We start from the raw sequence: 19,037 nt of genomic DNA, 5'->3' as shown, positions 1-19,037 counted from the left end.
ACATACACCTTTAAACAATACAGTAATGCAAGAGATCTTTACTTGCACTTATAAATGGAGCCTGTTTCAGAATCAATTTTCATTTTCAAACGCCTACAACAAACAAGGATGCAGGAAACCCAGGTTCAATACCAAAACTCCTCCTGTGTGATGTTGGACAAATCACTCTATTATAGGGTAAAATTCCTTCATTTATAATGAGAGGATTAGACTAGATGACCACAAGGTCCTTTCCAGGTGTAAAATCCTATGATCCTATGACAAAAGTAATGTAAACTTACATTTTAAAATCCCTATTTGACCTGAACTTGTGCTGACTATCCATTAATGGCCAGTTACATATATGTAAATATATATACATACACACACATACACAGACACACACACACATATATATGTTAGCAACATTTTTACTCTTCTATAAAAATGTCAGAATCACAGTTTATAATTCTAAATTAATTGTTTTTTACTTGAGTGAGAACCCTACATAACAAGTAGAGCTGTGAGTTATTTTTGAAATGGCAAAGAGCCGGAAACTTAGGGGAAGCCCATCTATTGAGGAATGGCTGAACAAACTGTGGTATTTGAATATAGTGAATATTATTGTGCTCAAAGATAGTTTTTGAAAAACTTGGCAAGACTTGTACAGACTGATATAAAGTGAAATGAGCAGAATCAGGAAAATGATTTATACTATAATATCAACATTATAAAAATGAATAATTTTTAAAGATTCAAGAACTTTGATCCATGCAATGATCAATTATAATTCCTGAGAACCAATGACGATGAATATTACCCGCCTCCTGACAGAAAAGCAATGGATTAAATATGAAAAATGAGAAATGCATTTTTCAATATGGGAATGTGTTTTGTTTGATTATAATTACTAGTTGCAAGTTGTAATAACTAGTTCCTTTTTCTTTTTCTTTTTCTTTTTTCCCCGAGGGAAGGGCAGAGGGGGAGGGAAAATCAAATGTCTGGTAATTGAAAAAAATTTTATTAAAAAAATGAGGTGGACCTTCAAAATATATATTTTTTAACACAAACAACAGGAACTTGTGTTATTCTCCATAGCCAAGAAGCAGTGTGGGATAATGAAAAAACATACTAGATTTGGAGTCAGAGGACCTGGGTTAGGCCCACAGGCCCAAGGCCCAAGTCCACACAGGCCATAGACAAGACTTTTATCCTCTCTGAGTCTCGATTCCTTCTTCTCTAAAGTTAAGGGACTGGACTAGACCAGGGGCCTGGGTCCTTCTCAGCTCTGCATCTGTGATTCCATGATAGAATTAGGTCAAGGCCTAAGCTAAAGAAATGACACAGCAGGCAAGACACAACCCCTCAGTCCTTATACTAGGTAAGTTTTTGTGAGCAATGCCATGCATTCAGGTAATAACTGGCAGCCCTGGGCCTATTCCAAAGTGGCCTTATGCGAATAAAAGCAGTATTTTTGTCAACTTGGTGTTCATTTTCCAATCCTCCCTATCACTACCAAAAATAAAAAGGCACTGAATCGGATCCAACCAATACAAGTCCTGGTTCTACTAGTTTCTCATTTTAAAACAAATAAGGTTTCTTCCTTTGTGCTTGTTCCTGTTGTGCTGAAAAGATGCTGGCATATTTTCTTGATAGCTCCAAACCCCTGATTCTATTATACCATTGTGAAGTACCTTTATCCCATTAGGGATAGCTACCTTTATGTACTTTCATTTTTATTCCTTTCCATATGTTCCATCTAGAAAGTTTCCCTCACATATAACTTGGCCAAAATTTTCTTAAAAAAAAAAAAGAATGGGAATTGAAAACTTAATTTTATTTGCATTAAAATGCTTTTATTTGGGCTATAAAAGTAATAGAAAACATACTGAATCTTTCCCCACTACTGACAAAGTCATTACTACTACATCTGTTTCCTTTCTGGTGACCCAGGATCAACTTAAAAACAGTGCCCGGTTTAAATTCCAATTTGGATGAATCTACCTTCCCTTTCCAAAAGTCTTCACTTGATTTTTACATCTTAATTAGTTTAAAACTCTGAATCTACCGTGTAATTTCTAATTGGCTTAGTCTCAAAATTATCTACAAAGGCATTATCATAAGGTACTTCTTACCTATTTCATCCTCAACATAGCTCTTAAAGCAAACTTTCATTGGCGTCACAGCTAAAGTAATTTCTTCTTGACTCAATGGAAAATGAATCATTATATCAGCCAACAACCTAAGAACAGTGAACCATATTAAAATTAATTGGAAAACAAACAAAAACAAATCACCAAGTGTTAATTCGATCTTTACCTCACAATATGGGTTGTTATGGTTCAGGTTTTTAAATTTACACACAACAAAATAATGACTTTGTCAATTATTTTCTTTAAATTTTAATATTTTATTGTAGATTTTTAAAAAATTATATTCTTCATGGAAAACCACATAAACAACAAAACACCATCAATTAAAATACTTTAAATCCACGACAGCTTTAATAAAGCACCAGAATAAAATGTCATGAAAAGAGTCAGTCACCGTATAACTGGATTTTAAAACTACTGGTCTTATACCACCTCCTGAAGATGGCCTCATAGGGTGTGGCAGCACAGGGGCACTGGGCTGGAAATCTGAACCCTTTTGTGTTCTAGTCTAATCTCTCCCGTAATCCTTGGCAAAGCAGGGCTCCTCAAATCTTGAGACTTGGGTTTCCTCAGTTGTAATAAGGAGGTTGGATGCCTGTGGTCCCTCCTGGGGCTGCAAAGTTCAGTCCACCCCTCTGCCCTGGAACTGAAACTAGGGACTCCACTGTCCTGCAAGTGCCCACAGCCATCAGGGTTCCAAGCCCTCTACTACACTCACCAGTCACATCCTTGCTGCAGCCAGGGACTGCTCAGGTTAGCACAGCTGGCCCTGGCATCCCGTGACAGCAGAGGGCTCTTCAATCTTCCCCTACTCAGCTGTCCGACCCCAACACTGTACAAGGTAAAAGTTCCTAAGACTTTTAGCCTGCCTCCCTCCCTGAGGCCTCCTGATCCAGCTCCCCCCAGGCTTTGTTGTTTGTTGATTCAATGAGTCTGCCTGGAGATGTCTGCACTTCACTCAGGCCAAATCTCTGCCCCCCCTGGAAACAGAGTCTTTCCTGGGGTCTTCTCAGATTGTCCCAGGAGGACAACTGCTTTGCCTTGACTTTTATTTCTGCTGCTCTGTGTTGCCTCTGAGGTGATGTTCTGTCTTTTTTTTTTTTTTTTTTTTTTGTGGAGGAAATTTGGAGAGCCAAAAGTTTTCTGACCTACTGCGCCACCTTCCCAGAATCTTTTCCCCAGTAATTAATCTTTAATGATTGACTCTTTTAGCTGGAAAATCTGATTTAGATTCGTTGTATCACAGAATTTGAGAATAAAAGCAACCTCAGTAGACATTTAGTCCAACCCATACCTCAAAAATAATCCTATATTGAAAACTAATTGGCATCATTCACTTCAACCAACAGAAAACTAAGGTACTATGAAATTAAGCATTTCTTCCAAAATCATATGGCAAATGTGGTGAAAAAATCTACTTAATTAAACCCAAAGAGTCATGTGGTTAGAAGGCCTCAAGTAAGGAATGTTTTATTAGAGAGTTTTCCTCCATTAAGGAGAAATTATACATTCTGGATAAAACCACATAGATGGGATAACTTTAAAATATTTTCCACCAAAAGGTTGAGGAATTCTACAATTAGGTAGCTCTTACTTTAAATTATCATTCTCAAGATGTATTCCTTAAATCCTCTTGCTCTAATGTGTCTAAGCTACTTACTATAACCTCAAAAACTGTAATATATTTGGAAACTATAGGTTATGAATTTTTATTCTGGGACCAAAGTTCTTTCAGTATCTGAGAGTGAAAAATGGAGAGGCAGAGGCAGGTAGAGATCAAGACAGAGAGACTGAGAAAGCTCAATTACCTTGGCTGAACTTTCAATATATTAGGACACATATTCTTTGCAAAAACAGCTTGTAAAGGCTCAGATTCTTGAAAAGACAGATTATGAGTTTTTATAATACCTACAAAAGAGCACACAATAATCACTTAGCATTTTGAAATTCCAAATGAATGTGTACATAATTAACTTACAGAAGTTGCTTAAAGGAAAAATGAGGACTAGAGACCAACACACAGCACAGTATCTGGCACATAGTAAATATTTACTAAACACTTACTTATGACTGAATGACTTTTAAGGCCCCATCTAGCTCTGAAGCCTATGATCCTTTGAATGACTGGAAGAAGAGTTATCTGGGCAGAACAAAAATAACACACGGACAAGTTGGTGTTACACCCCAACAGCCCTTGCTTGATACTCACTGAGAGCTAAAACGCATTCAAAGACCCTGAGGAAGGGCTCCAGCCTTCCAGCCAGGTCAAAGTGCCCTAATGAGGCCACACAAAAAGGACATGAGCAAAAATGACATGGGAGCAAGACTCACAGATGGGCTGTAATCTGCACCAGAGGAAGGAATAACCCCACCTGGATGAAATCTCAGATCCATCAGCTTCAAAGACAGGCTTTTTTTTTTAAATTCTGAAAAAATCCTATCTTAAGTGGCTGCATGGTATAGTGAATAAAGAATTGGCCTCATAATCAAGAACACCCGAGGTCAATTCCTGCTTCTGAGATGCATGCATGCACACACACACATATTACCTATACACACACACACATATATACTTCTAATGCAGCTAGTACATATGTATATATACATATATGTATGTGTGTGGTATTCAGGGAGGACTAGAATCTCTGGTTGTGAGGGCTTGCTGAGCCCTTTTCCAGGTTTCTAATCCACCTTTGGCATCCACCTTCATCCAACTATCACCTATGGCTCCAAGAAGCAGTAGCATGGGAAAGTCTTTGGTAGGATAGCAGAGGAAAGGTAGGGACTCACCTGAGCTCTCCCCAATTCCCCTCCAAACAACTTTAAAATAAGGCCTTAAAACCAAGTCTAGAGTGGCAGAACCAACAAAAGGATGGGGTGAAACAATTTTCCTGCCCAAGACAACTTAGAAGGGTGGCAGAAAAGGTCTATCACACTAGAGTGAGAATGGAGAGTGAGAGTAAGAGTGCACAATCCAGTGCAGGCAATGCCCAGGCAAGGCAAGCAAGCAGCAGGCCTTGGAAACAATTGAATCGGTGGTGGCAGCTTCCAGTGCTCTCAGCCCACAGACAGTAAGGAGGTTGGACAACTGGTCAGGAGAGTAAAGCGGTCCCTTTGCTGGTGCAGGACTCTGTTGCATTGACCATATACAGATCGGGGTTGAAGTCCTGGGTCACAGCCAAGGCAAGGAGGAGCTTGTGGCAAGAAGCACACCAGAATTTGTGGCTGCAGGGAAGCAGGGAACTTGGTCACAGATTCAGGGCAGAAAAGAGTGCTTTAGATAGCTTGTGGACCAGAGCACAGGTCAGAAGTATAGTCAACACACCTCTCCTCAGATCATGCCACCTTGCAAGAACTGAAAACTTAGAGAACCCTAGAAATAGCTCTAAAAACAGCTGCACAAAAAACCTGAAACTAGGGATGGTGCCCTCCTCCACCATGGGAGCAAAACCCAACTTTAATATCAAGTTAAAAGTCAAGAAATGGGCTGGGAAAATAGCAAAAACAACAAAAAAGAACCTACCCATAGAAAGTTATGATAGTGACAGGGAAGATCAAAACACAAACCCAGAAGAAGACAATAAAGTCAAAACTGCTACATCTGAAGTTTCAAAGAAAAATGTGAATTGGTTTTAGACCCCAAAAGAATTCTTAGAAGAGCACAAAAAGGATTTAAAAAATCAAATAAGGCAGGTGAAGGAAAAATTGGGGGGTGGGGGTGGGGAATGAGAATAATGCAAGAAAATCATGGGAAAAAGAAGTCAATAACTTGGTAAATGAGGCACAAAACAATATTGAAGAAATAATGCCTTAAAAAAAAAACAGAACAGGCCATATTGTAAAAGAGGTACAAAAATCCACTGAAGAGAAGAACTCCTTTAAAAGCATAATTGGCCAAATGGAAAAGGAGGTTGGAAAAAAAAAAAGCTAACTGAAGAAAATAATTCCTTAAGAGTTAGAATTGGGCAAGTGGAAGCTAATTACCCCATGGGACATCAAGAAACAATAAAACAAAATCAAAAGAATTCAAAAAAATGAAGAAAATGCGAAATATCTCATCAGAAAAATAACTGACCTGGAAAAATAGATTGAGGAGAGACAATTTAAGAATTATTGGATTACCTGAAAGCCATAATCAAAAAAAGAGTCTAGACATCATCTTTCAAGAAATTATCAAAGAAAACTCTACTGATATTCTAGAATCAGAGGGTAAAATAGAAATTTAAAGAATCTACCAATCATCTCCTAAAAGAGATCTCAAGATGAAACCTCCCAGGAATATTAGAATATCAGGATAACACCAGATTTAGCAGATTCTACATTAAAGAATGAAAGGGATTAGATTACAATATTTGGAAGGGCAAAAGAGGTAGGATTACAACCAAGAATCACCTACCCAGCAAAACTTACATTGAGTATAATCCTTTGGGGGGAGGAAATGGATATTCAATGAAATTGAGGACTTTCAAGCATTCCAAGATCAGAGTTTAATAAAAAATCTGACTTTCAAATGCAAGACTCAAGAGAAGCATAAAAAGGTAATTAGGAAAGATATATCATAAGGGATTCAATGAAGTCAAACTGTTTGCATTCCTACATGGGAAGATAATACTTGTAATTCCTAAGAAGTTTATTATTACTAAGATACTTAGAAGAAATAGTTGAATATGATGAGATGATATCTAAAAAATAAGATGAAGGAGTGAAAAAGAGGAATACACCGGGAGAAGGGGGAAGGGAGAGGTAGAATGTGGCAAATTATCTCACATAAAAGAGATATGAAAGAGCTTTTACAGTGGAGGGGAAAATGGGGGTAGAGGGCAGAGGGCTTGAACCTTACTCTCATCAAAATTGGCTCAAAGAGGGAATAACATACACACTCAGTTGAGTATAAAATCTATTTTACTCTTCAGAAAAGCAGGAGGTCAAAAGAAAGGGTGGGGCTGATAGAAGGGAGAGTGGATTAGGGAAGGTGGTAGTCAAAAGCAAAACATTTTTGAGGATGGATGGGGAAAAAAAAGAGAGGGAAAGAGAGGAAGAGAGAGGGAGAGAGGGAGAGAGAGGGAGAAAGGGAGAGAGATTGAGAGAGAGAGAAAGAGAGAGAGAGAAGGATAAACATGGGGAAAATAGGATGGGGGAAATACATAGTAATCATAACTGAATTTTTACAGCAAGTTTCTCTGATAAAGACCTCATTTCTCAAATTTGTAGAGAATTGAATCAAATTTATAAGAATACAAGTCATTCTGGAATTCATAAATGGTCAAAGCATATAGATGGGCAATTTTCAGATGAAGTAATCAACGCTGTCTATAATCATATGAAGAAATGCTCTAAAATAGAATAATTGTATTAGAAAACTAGTATCTAGTTTCTTATCTACCCATTCTACCAGGGAAAGTCTTCACATGTTTGGGGTAGACAGTCCCCTAACTCACTCACTGACAGGTTTGAGACTTATTAGATACCCTCAACCGGGGTTTAAACTGTCTGTTGAAATGGTTACTGGGGTATGTCCACTGCACATGCTACAGCTTCATTGATTAGAGAAATGCAAATTAAAACAATTTTGAGGTACCACTTCACACCTATCAGATTGGCTAATATGACAGAAAAAGAAAATGACAAATGTTGGTGGGGATATGGAAAAAATTGGGACAATAATGCATTGTTGGTAGAGTTGTGAACTGATCTAACCATTGTGGAGAGCAATTTGGAACTATGTCTAAAGGACTATAAAACCCTGCATACCCTTTGACCCAGAAATACCACTACTAGTCTGTATCCCAAAGAGATAAAAAACAAAAAAGAAAAGGACCTATATGTACATAAATATTTATAGCAGCTCTTTTTGTGTTGGCAAAGAATTGGAAATGGGGGGGAAGGGGATGCCCATCAAGTGAGGAATGGCTTGAACAAGTTGTGGTATATGACTGTGATGGAATACCATTGTGCTATAAGAAATGACGAGCAGGATGCTCTTAGAAAAACCTGGTAAGATTTACATGAACTGATGCAAAGTGAAATGAGCAGAAGCAGGAGAACATTGTACATAGTAACAGCAATATTGTATGATGATCAACTCTGAATGACTTAGTGTTCTCAGTAATACAATGATCCAAGACAATTCTGAAGGACTTATGATGAAAAATGCTATCTGCTTCTAGAGAAAGATCTAATAGAATTTGAATTCAGATCAAAGCATGCTTTTTTTAAAGCTTTATTTTTCTTGATTTTTTTTTGTCTGTGTTTTCTTTCACAACATGTCTAATATGGAAATATGTTTTGCATGACTGCATATGTACAAGCTATATCAAATTGCTTGCCTTCTCAAGTAGGAGGGAAGGAAGGGAGGAAAGAATTTGGAACTCATAATTTTAAAAAAAAGAATGTTAAGATAGTTTTTTACATGTAACTGGGAAAAATTAAATACTATAACTCAACGAAGCTGTAGGATGTGCAGTGGCCACACCCCAGTAACCATTTCAACAGACAGTTTAAACCCCGGTTGAGGGTATCTAATAAGTCTCAAACCTGTCAGTGAGTGAGTTAGGGGACTGTCTACCCCAAACATGTAAAGACTTTCCCTGGTAGAATGGGTAGATAAGAATAATTTGTTTCAACAGCTAGGAAGGCAGCTGAAGTAAGTACCACAGAGTGCTTAGATCTTGGTCAAGCATCAAAGACACCAAGGTCATCCACAGCATCCTGGGCCATTGCCAGTTGTCTTGACTTTTGTCCTGCCACTAGACTTTGATGATTCAAGAAGAAAGAGTGAGGCTGATGACTTTGTGCAACTCTGCCTCATGTAAATTCAATTCACATGCAAATCAAGACATCACCTGTGAAGTCACGGGTGATGTCATTGGTCCTCTTTAAAAACAAATGACAAATAACAACACACACACATATAATACACATACACATTAACACACACACATATATATATGGGCAAGCTAGTGTTACATTGTCCTTGTTGGCAAACTCACTGATGCAACTAGTATCTAGTGATACTGGAAAACTAGTATTTTATATTATTAATATATTATTTTATAATGTTTATATATTAGTTATAATTAGAAAATTAGTGTAAAACTAGAATAATTGTATTAGAAAACTAGTATCTAGGAAACTGTAGGGATATATATGTGTATATATGTGTGTGTATGTATGTATATGTGTGTCTATATACACACACATATGCAATGAAGGCATGTGTAACCTCTCAGTAGTGTAGGCAACCTGTAAGAATAAGACTATACAAAGAAGTCATTAACCTGCTTTGGCAGGAGTTTTCTAATGCTGTATTTTTCCACACCAATGAAATCAGAGGTCTAACGAAACAAACCTATTTTGAAACCTCTAAAATTGAAGAAGCATATTTATTGAATATTTTCCAGGCATATATCACCTACAGCAGAGGAACTTAAAAAACAGGCATTTTTTTGAAGTGTGTTTATCGCTCTCTAGTGGACATCATGAAACACGTCATTGTGTCTGACCAAAGAGGCATTATTCAAATTCCTTTTAAAACAGAGATATTTTCTTGCAACTGGGTGTGATGCCCTGACTTTTTGACTATCTCTTTAATAGGTTGCCTTAAAACATCAAAAAAGCTTATCAGATACGAAATTTCTAAATGTATTTATTTGTTCATTATTGGTTGAATCTTTAAGAGCAACAATAAAAGATGATAGCACATTCTAACTCCATCCTGAAACAATGTTCTTCCACCAGACTGCTGAATGTAAAATTGTTATTACGTTTAAATATGTACATTTTTTGTTTTTATATTAAGACCTTCTATAGAAGCTATCAAAGTCAATCGACAAATATTTATTGAATACCAAAATCGTTTGTATTGAGATTTTTTTTTTGGTACATCAATATAACAATAATTAAATCTATTATAGCTTTAAGTAGGTAAAGCAGTTACAATTAAATGTTTTTACTACTAACATTTGGTCTAGAAGTTGACAAGTCTGGATTTTGTGGCTTCCAACTTCATTACTTCTTGGTGTTTCTCTATCTCTACATACACACTAGTCTGAAACATTCTATTGGAATTGGGCAAGCAATCAATAACTGTATGACTAAATTCAACAGGATGCATTTCAAACTGGTTTGTGTATATGCAGAACCTGTGTCTCTAGGTCTTACTCAATGAAGAAATAATTCTTTACTACTAACTGACTTTTTAGTGCTATTTTTGATATTAGTAAAGTTATCTGTAATGCACAATTTTTTGCATCATAAAACTTCACAAATTCAAAGTAATTTCTAATGCTAAGAATATTTGAAGTATTATGAAACTATTATAAACATGAAATAAGCTTAGAAGGAAAATAAGTTTATGACCATACCTACCATGTTTGCAGAAGAGTTGAAAAATCACACGGCATGTATTAGCACTCATAAAAATACTGCATTTTTCTACATTTCTTTCAAGTATATTCAGGCATCTAAATATGGGCAGAACTGACTGTAACAAAAAAAGTATAGTAACAAGAATTTTAAGTTTTATAAAGAAGATGTCATAAAAAAAGAGACTATGTTTGAATTTATACTCCTAACCCTGTTATAGCCAATCCTGTGAATGTCCTTTTGGAGACGGTAACTAACAATTACATGTAAATTTCAAATGATATGCAGGTAAAATATTAAACAAAAAGAGAGTGAAGACTCTTTGAGGAATTGGTAAAGGAGTTCAGAAAACTCATTTTCTGATTAGGGAAAAGATAACTGTGTGTCTTCCTAAAAACCAGGAACATCATGCTGTTATATAATTAATGTCCTTCCACACTCACGTGAATAGAAAAGCAGAAAAGGTTAGGATGGAAACAGAAAGAAGACACTGGCAGCACTAAGGGCAGTGCCTTCCTCCTGCTAAGAGAGAACAGAGTTTAGAAAGGGAAAACAAACATCCGCCCTTTAACTAGTTATAAGAATGTGTGTCTGGGATGGAGGGAAGTCAACAGGGGACTCCTGAATGAATTCCCCCCCCCCCCACCACCAATGTGATGAAATTACAGTATTTAAAGGGCAATTTAAGCCTGAACCCCTTTCAGACTTTCAGTGACCCATGTGCACCCTGCAGGGGGCAGACAGCATACCTTGAATGATCTATTTGATTATGAAAGAGTTAGGAAATTTGGATGAAATTGTCAGAGAAAATGGTTTTGCTCTGGGTATGCTTTTTCTCTTCCCACTCATTGAACGACCCTCCTCTTCCCTCATACTCACACACACACACACACCCCTCTTACACAGGTAATTAAGACTATCTGAATAGAGAAATCAAAGGCAAAGAATTTTGCAATTGAACTGGCCTAAGGCTTGAAGCATCAACCTTGAACTGGGGAAGACATTTATTCTAATACAAAAATTCTGGTTGAATTGAATAGGTCCTACTTAAGCTTAAGGAGAAAACCAGGGTCAGATTAAGCAGTGATTAATAAAAATGAAGAATTAATAAGGAATCAAATTATATGTTTTTCTTTAATAAGCAGGTCTTTAGAATGATCTGCTTGAGTCTTTAAGTACAAACAATTCAAAATCACGTAGCATCTCCTTGCTCCTTCCCTCCACTCTCAGGAAAACTCATTCTTTCTTTTTTCTTTTTTTTTGTGTGAGGCAATTGGGGGTTAAGTGACTTGCCTAGGGTCACACAGCTAGGATCAAGTGTCTGAGGCCACATTTGAACTCAGGTCCTCCTGACTCCAGGACCAGTGCTTCATTCTTTCTTTTTTTGCCTAGCTTCCCTTGACTTGTGCCCTTTCTAGAAAGTATGAGCTTCCTCAGAGGGAGGGTAGCTCTTATAATCAATCCTCTCAGAGTCTAAGGGTTAACCCTTGTGAGTGACTATTCCTACTAACACTAAAGCTCCCACCAATGTACTTCTCATTAATAAATAGGCTACCAATATGAATTAATTAAAACACTAATTGAAAATGAAAAGCAAACATAAAATTTACACAGTATTCTATCCCTAAACCCAAATCGCCTTCTCCCACCAGCACACATAGTATCTGAGGGCCTGGGTACACATTAAGTCACAGAGTAATGAGGCATACATTTAGGGAACATGTGTAGCCAGGGATACTCACAACTCACAAACAATAAACTTCAATATCCTCTTTCTGTCTCAGGAATCATCCATAAAAGTTTCTTGATGAGTGCAGCTTCTCTGTGAACAAACGCTTCCACTGCTAAACTGAGTTAATCCACCATTCTAGACTAACACCTCTCTAGGCAGGCAAGGCATCTCAGCTAGATTAGTTGATCTGTTGGGCTGCTTCTCTGGTGCTCCATTTCTAAGCTGTTTCTATGCTCAGCTCGGCTCATTTCCTAATAGCAGCTACAGTGTCTGTCACTTTGAGCATCAAGCTTATAAATGCATTCAAGCTTAATGATGCCATCAACTGAAGGAGTATTATGTTCCTTCTGGGAAAGGCAGAAGTCCTTACCTAATATTAGCAAAAACCTCTCCAAGTCTGCTACCTTTAGCAAGAATCATCTTCTCTACTTCTCAGTAACAACAGGTACAACTCAGAGAAGTAACAACTTTGATTTCTTTTCAGCAGTATATATTTTCTACTTTCCTTTTCAGTAACTAGTCATATATTTTAAAAAATGAGTAACTATCCCATCATATGCAAATCAACAAATGCCGTCTTAGAACACTCAGCAACAACTCAGTTCTCGGAACGCATAAGTAGACAAGCCTCAGACAAAAGAATTGTCAAGGGTTACCCTTCTTATAATCATATAAAAGATTAGTTAACAGAAAATAATGATAATTTTTTCCCTCTCAATTAATTTCAACAATGGATATCCTCACTCTTTCACCAGTGGGAATCCTCCCTCTTCAAACCATGTTGCCATGATTAAGACACAACTACTTACTGGAGAGCAAATCCTAATTATATGCAAGATATCGGTTAGAACTAATAAGCTGAAGTTGCAAAGAGGAAATGATCAACACTTTGAGTGCTAAATTCACATATTTAACTCTAATAAATTGACAGTAAAGTTATACCTAAAAATAATAAATATAACAGTAGAATGAGCAGAAGACTATCTGCAACATGGCAGTTCAATGCAGTAGGCTAACGGATGAATTCTTTTTATAAAATAAAATTTTAGTGATATCATTTGGTTTTATATCACCTATATTTCCAACTTAAATTCTCCCCCATTCCCTTCCAGAGAGCTACCCCTATAACAAAGGGGGGGAAGCAAAGAAATTAATGTTCAGCAAAACTAAGAAACGTATTGAAAAAGTCTGCCATTTTATGTAGTGTTCCATACCCATGGTCTTCTGCTCTTGCAGAAGTAGGGGAGGGGGAGGGAAGGGAAGGTAGCTTCTAATATCCAAAAATCTCTTCTTAGGGGCCAAGTTTGATGTCAAAGAATTCATTTTCAAGTGTGTTTTTTTTCTTTATTTTCTCCATTTATATTGTTGTAAACATTGTGTATACTGTCTTTTTGGTTCTGCTTACTTCACTTTGCATTTGTTCATGCTGTCATCACAGTCATTGTTTTCTATAGCACAGTAATATTATGATCACATATGTTTAGCCAATCTCCAGATGATGAGTATATACTATTTCCTGTTCTTTGCTACCACAAAAGTACCACTAGCAATTCAAGGTGTCCCAAAAGTCTTAATGCAGTTTTAAGCTTAAAACATTTTGTATTAGTTTCTTGCTTAAATGTTAATATCTTCTGTCTAGCCTGTAAGTTCTGTTTGAGTTGTTGACTCCTAGGACAGTAAGCTTACCAGAAACAGGCTCCCCTTTATAAATGATTGTGGCATTGAATATTCTAATTTAAACCAAAGTATAAAGAATTTATATTTTTGTTCCACATATCAAATATTCCTACTATGCACTGGGAAAAAAAAAAAAAACAACTCACTGCCCTCAGTCCTCTATGATTTACCTTCATTCCTAATTTACATTTTAGATGCAATGGCACGTTACTGTCACATATTTCAAGCGTAGCTGACCACTGGTACAGTTGAAAGAATGAAGCTGGGAATAAAACACTTGCATAAGCTGATCTACAAGAATTCACAGACCGCAGAGCAAGCTGGGGGGGAAAAAAGCAAATGAATTTACACAAAATGATTATTTTAATATCTTAAAACTTAGGTAGTTATATGAAACTGTAATATATAAGCACAATGCTGTGATAGTTTTATCCATATAAAAACACAATCTAGCACTAACTATAGATGTCCCGGAGGGCTCTGCCCTGGACCCTTTTCCTTTCTCCCATTATACCATATTACTCGATGATATCGTCACCTTCCATGGATTTAATTATCATCTCCATGTTGAAGATTGTCAAATTTACTTATCCAGTCCTAAGCTCTAATTTTACTTCCAGTTGCTCATCTCCAACGACTGGACTTCCAGTAGACATCTTAAATGCAACATGTCCAAAACTAAATTAATTATTTTTCTCCCTACACACTCCCTCCCTTCCAAATTTCCCTATTACTGTTGAGGGCAACACCATCTTCCCAGTCCCCCAGGCTAAAAACCTAGTCATAATCCTCAATTACTCACTATCTCTCACCCCATCACCCTATATCCAATCTGTTGTCAAAGCCTGCTGAATCCACCTTTGTCAATCTCTCCAATTCGTCTTCTTCTCTTCTCTGATACTGCCACCACCCTGGTGCGGACCTTCATCCCTTCATGCTTGGACTACTGCAATAGCCTGTTGGTTGGTCTGCCTGCCATGAGTCTCTCCCTTCTCCAATCCATCACCCATTCAGCCACCAAAGTGATTTTCCTAAAGCACCACGTCACCCCCATACAGTATACTCCAGTGTTCCCTATCACCTCCAGAATAAAATACAAAGTTCTTTGGTGTTCAAAGTCCTTCATAACCTACTTCCCCCTGCCCTGGCTCCACACATCTTTTCAATCTTTTTATTCTTTACCCCCTCCATGTACTCTTCAATGCAGCGACACTAGCCTCCTGGCTCTTTCTTGAATAAGGGACTCCATCGCTTGACTCCAAGCACTTTGATGACTCAATCCCTGGAATGTTTTCCCTCCTCATTTCCACCTATGGCTTCCTTCAAGTCTCAGCTAAAACCCCTTATTCTACAGAAAGCCTCTTAATTCTAGCGCGTCCCTTCTGTTTCTATTTCCAACTTATCCTATATATTGCTTGCTTATCCATATTTGTTTGCATGTTGTCTTCCCCATTGAACTCTGAGCTCCTCGAGGGCAGGCACTATCTTTTGCCTCACTCTGTTTCCCCAGTGCTTAGCACTGTGTCTGACACATACTCGGTACTTAATAAATGTTTATTGACTAACTGGAATGGCTCAAGTTAGCTATATTTGGGGAAAAAATGGTTTGGTTTTTAAAAAAAAAAAGATATAAGATAAAAGTTGTAACAAAGCAATTCCCTTGCATTTTTCATCTTCTGGTAAACAACAAATCTGGATTAAAGGTCGTTAAACGATTTCCTTTGCTTTTGTATTTGATCTGTTAAGTTAATTTTCACTTACACCTCTTTCGCTTGGGTCAAGCCACAGTTCCTCACTAATTCGAGCTAAAGCGTGGATTGCTCTCCCAAACACTGTGGAGAAAAAGGAGAATGGTCTTTAAATTCTTTTCCTGTCATTGATGATAAAAATTAATACAGACCTCACGGATAAGGTGATAAGTATATCTAGTTAAATTCGTAGTTTTGTAGTACATTATTCAAGGGAAGGTGTCAAAGGTCTAGTCAATCTCACACTGTAGATACAGAGACTGTTGTGGAGGATAAATGCCAAACCCCTACCAAATGTTTCCCTGGGCCCTGTCTAGATGATACTGGTTTATATGGACCCTCTTGGATTTCTTGAGCCAGGGTAGCATTTGCTATGGCTCTGTGAATAATAAATCAGAAAGTAATTGTTTTTTAAAATTGCTTTAAGTTTTGTTGTATTGTTTATTTTATACTGGCTAACATGGGCCTATATTTCATCTTTCAGCTGCCTTCACCTACTTCAAGGTTTCTCCAGATGCCTCAGAAGTAGGCAGCAATGGTGTGGATTGAAAGAGCTTGTCCCAAGTCTTCACTTAAGACGTGATCCCCAAGAACCCATTGCTGTTGAATATTAGCATGTTTTTATAGCACTTTAAGGTTGACAGAACACTTTCTTCATCAAAGTCCCAGAAGTAAGCTGTGCAGGTCATATCATCACCATCTTACAGAGGATGAAGCTAAGGGGGTGAAGTGACTTGCCCAAAGTCATGCAAGTTTTATCTAGCAAGTGCAGTATTCAAATCCTGGTGTTTGGAGTCTAAGGATATCTGTGATAGGAGATATTCCTATCAATTGTTGCAAGAGATGGTCATTGAGGTTCGGTCCAACTCTAAAATAATGTGATTCTGTGGATACTAGTGTTCTTTCCACTACACCATGGTGGATAGAATGATGAATGTGAAATCAAATAGACTTGGGCTTGAATTTGTCCTAAGACACTTACTAGCTACGGACTTAGGACATGTCACTTCTCAGTCTCAGATTCCTCATCTGTAAAATCAGAATAATAATAATATCCACCTCAAAGGGTTGTTTTGAGAATCAAATGAGAAGCAAATCATATGCGACAATAGGGGTACTTCTGGGGGACTCCCTAAACTTGCTCTCAAACCTTTGCACTGAGTCCTCAGAGAAAGACTATTTTTAAGTTTCTAGGGTATAGAATGTATAGCATGACTTCTAAAACAATAGCTTACAAGTCCCCACCAGTGTGCTTCCTCTTAACAATCAGCCAGCAGATACAATTAGTTCTTAGCAAAAGCATTTACTAAAATGGCATAGAAAGAATGTTGTTGTTTGTCCTTTGTCTTCGAAAAGGATCATAACATCAGGAAGGCAATGCCATGACATGCAGGTAAATTGGATTTAAGTGAGGAAGGGCTATGCAAAGTCACCACCCTAATTTTCTCCTCAGGAGCCATCTGGGTCCAGTGGCAAGATATAAATCAGGATGACTGGAGATGGCCCTGAGGCATGGTAAGAACAGTAGCAGCAAGACTAGTAATATCCCCACAAACCTTGGGTGTACTCTTCTCCAAATACACTCAGCATCTTTTGGAAGAATGGTTCTAAGAAATACATGCAGGAAACATCTGTGGCCAAGACAACTCACAAATCTAGAATTACAGAGACTTGATGTCTTTTCTCTCCCAGTGGAACCCTCACAAAACTCTCCCTCCCCTTTCCTCCCTAGGTATAATATCTCTGCTGGGCAGGTTGCTCAGCTAAGCTCCTAAAATCTTCTCTCCACAGCTTGATTCTCAATTGCCAGTACTAGCTTTCTTTCAATACCATAGCTAGTTCTCTTCTTTGCTCCAGATGTTCAATCCCTGGGGCAGCTAGGTGGCTCAGTGGATAGAGCACCGGCCCTGAAGTCAGGAGGACCTGGGTTCAAATCTGACCTCAGATCAAATACTTGACACTTACTAGCTGTGTGACCCTGGGCAAGTCACTTAACCCCAATTTCCTAAAAACAAAAAACAACAACAACACAAAACAAAAACAGATGTCCAATCCCAGAAGCTGTTTCTGGCCTCAAGAGACTATCTCTCTGTATCCATATCAGTCTGAAAAACATATCTCTGCTCCCTCAACTGTGCCCTGAAATATGGAACTAACTGACTTTTAAACTTCTGGATAGGGTGTCTCTTTCTGGCCAAAGAGCTCTTTCACTAGATGCCAGGATTTGAAACCAGTTAGGGTAATGTATCTACTTTATGATTTCATCAATGTAGATGACTCCAAGAGTGATGACTCCTTTCGTCCATACAGATAAGCAACTCATTCATAACTTTTAGCCTTAGAGAGTTGCCTGGGAGCACTGAGCAGGTAAGTGTCTGAGATCATAGGGCAAGTATTTGTCAGAGGTAGGAATTGAACCCCTCCTGATGCCAAGGCCCAGGCCTCTATCTGCTCCACTATATTGTTTCTCCACAGGATTATAGGTTTATGGAATATTAGAGCTGGAAAGAACCTTAAAGATCATGGAGGACATTTTACAGATTTTACAGAGAAGGAAAATAACTTTTCCAAGGAAACGTGAGCTAGAAGCAAGGCCAGAATTCAAACTCAGGTCAGGTCATCATAGAACATGAAAGCACCTTAGATATCATCTAATCCAATTCTTTATTTTATAGAGGGGAAAATCAAGGCACACAAAAGAAAAACAAATTTCCTAGGAATAAAAATAATAGCATATGCAGGATTTGAATTCAGGTCCTCTGATTCAAAAAATGGTTGCTCTTTAGAGTTGGAAGGGACCTTAGATAACATGAAGGCTCATTCTACAGATCAGGAAAATGCGGGGACTTGCCTTCAGTATTACAGAGAGGTGAAGTCACTTGCCCAAGTTTACCATAAATGGCTGAGCTGGGATTCTAACCCAGGTGCTCTGGGTTCCTTTCCATTGACATAGACAACATGGTATAGCGGAGAGAGTGTTAATGACAGGAAGAAATGGGCTTAAATCCTACCTCTCATATTTAATGGCTATGTGACCTTGGCCAAGTCACATCACCTCTCAAGAGCTTCAATTTCCTCTTCTGTCAAACTGGGATAATAATACCTGTGACACCTCAGAAGGGAAAATGAAAAACTTAAAGCCTTTGGCAAAGGTCTTCTAACACCTTACTGCCCGAGGAGTATATATGCTTTTCTATCCAGTGACAGTGGCCTCCTACCTGTTCCACAAATGAGACACTCCATCTATTGACTCCAGGCACCCTCTGGCTGTCTCCCATGCCTGGAAAGCTCTTCCTTACTCCACTTTGACTACTGACCTTCCTGGCTTCCTTTCAATCTGAACTAAAATCCCACCTCCTACAAGAAACCTTGCCCAACTCTTCT

The 19,037-nt window shown here is 37.9% G+C and overlaps 1 protein-coding gene across 1 annotated transcript in view; it reads right to left on the bottom strand.

Moving 5' to 3' along the window:
- Nucleotides 1-19,037, bottom strand: part of RAD9B (RAD9 checkpoint clamp component B) — a 44,090-nt gene that overhangs the window by 24,044 nt on the left and 1,009 nt on the right. Inside the window, exons 2-6 of the mRNA XM_027853587.1 lie at nucleotides 15,667-15,737; nucleotides 14,076-14,225; nucleotides 10,500-10,614; nucleotides 3,941-4,040; nucleotides 2,115-2,221 (exon numbers count right to left, since the gene is read on the bottom strand). Coding sequence (XP_027709388.1) covers nucleotides 2,115-2,221; nucleotides 3,941-4,040; nucleotides 10,500-10,614; nucleotides 14,076-14,225; nucleotides 15,667-15,737 — 543 coding nt within the window. The remainder of the gene's footprint in view (nucleotides 1-2,114; nucleotides 2,222-3,940; nucleotides 4,041-10,499; nucleotides 10,615-14,075; nucleotides 14,226-15,666; nucleotides 15,738-19,037) is intronic.

Source organism: Vombatus ursinus, unplaced genomic scaffold (genome assembly GCF_900497805.2).
Source record: "Vombatus ursinus unplaced genomic scaffold, bare-nosed wombat genome assembly UNPS02009994.1, whole genome shotgun sequence".
In the NCBI taxonomy this organism is placed as follows: domain Eukaryota; kingdom Metazoa; phylum Chordata; class Mammalia; order Diprotodontia; family Vombatidae; genus Vombatus; species Vombatus ursinus.
Note: the sequence above shows the minus strand (reverse complement) of the source record. Positions and strands in the feature narration are given on the sequence as shown.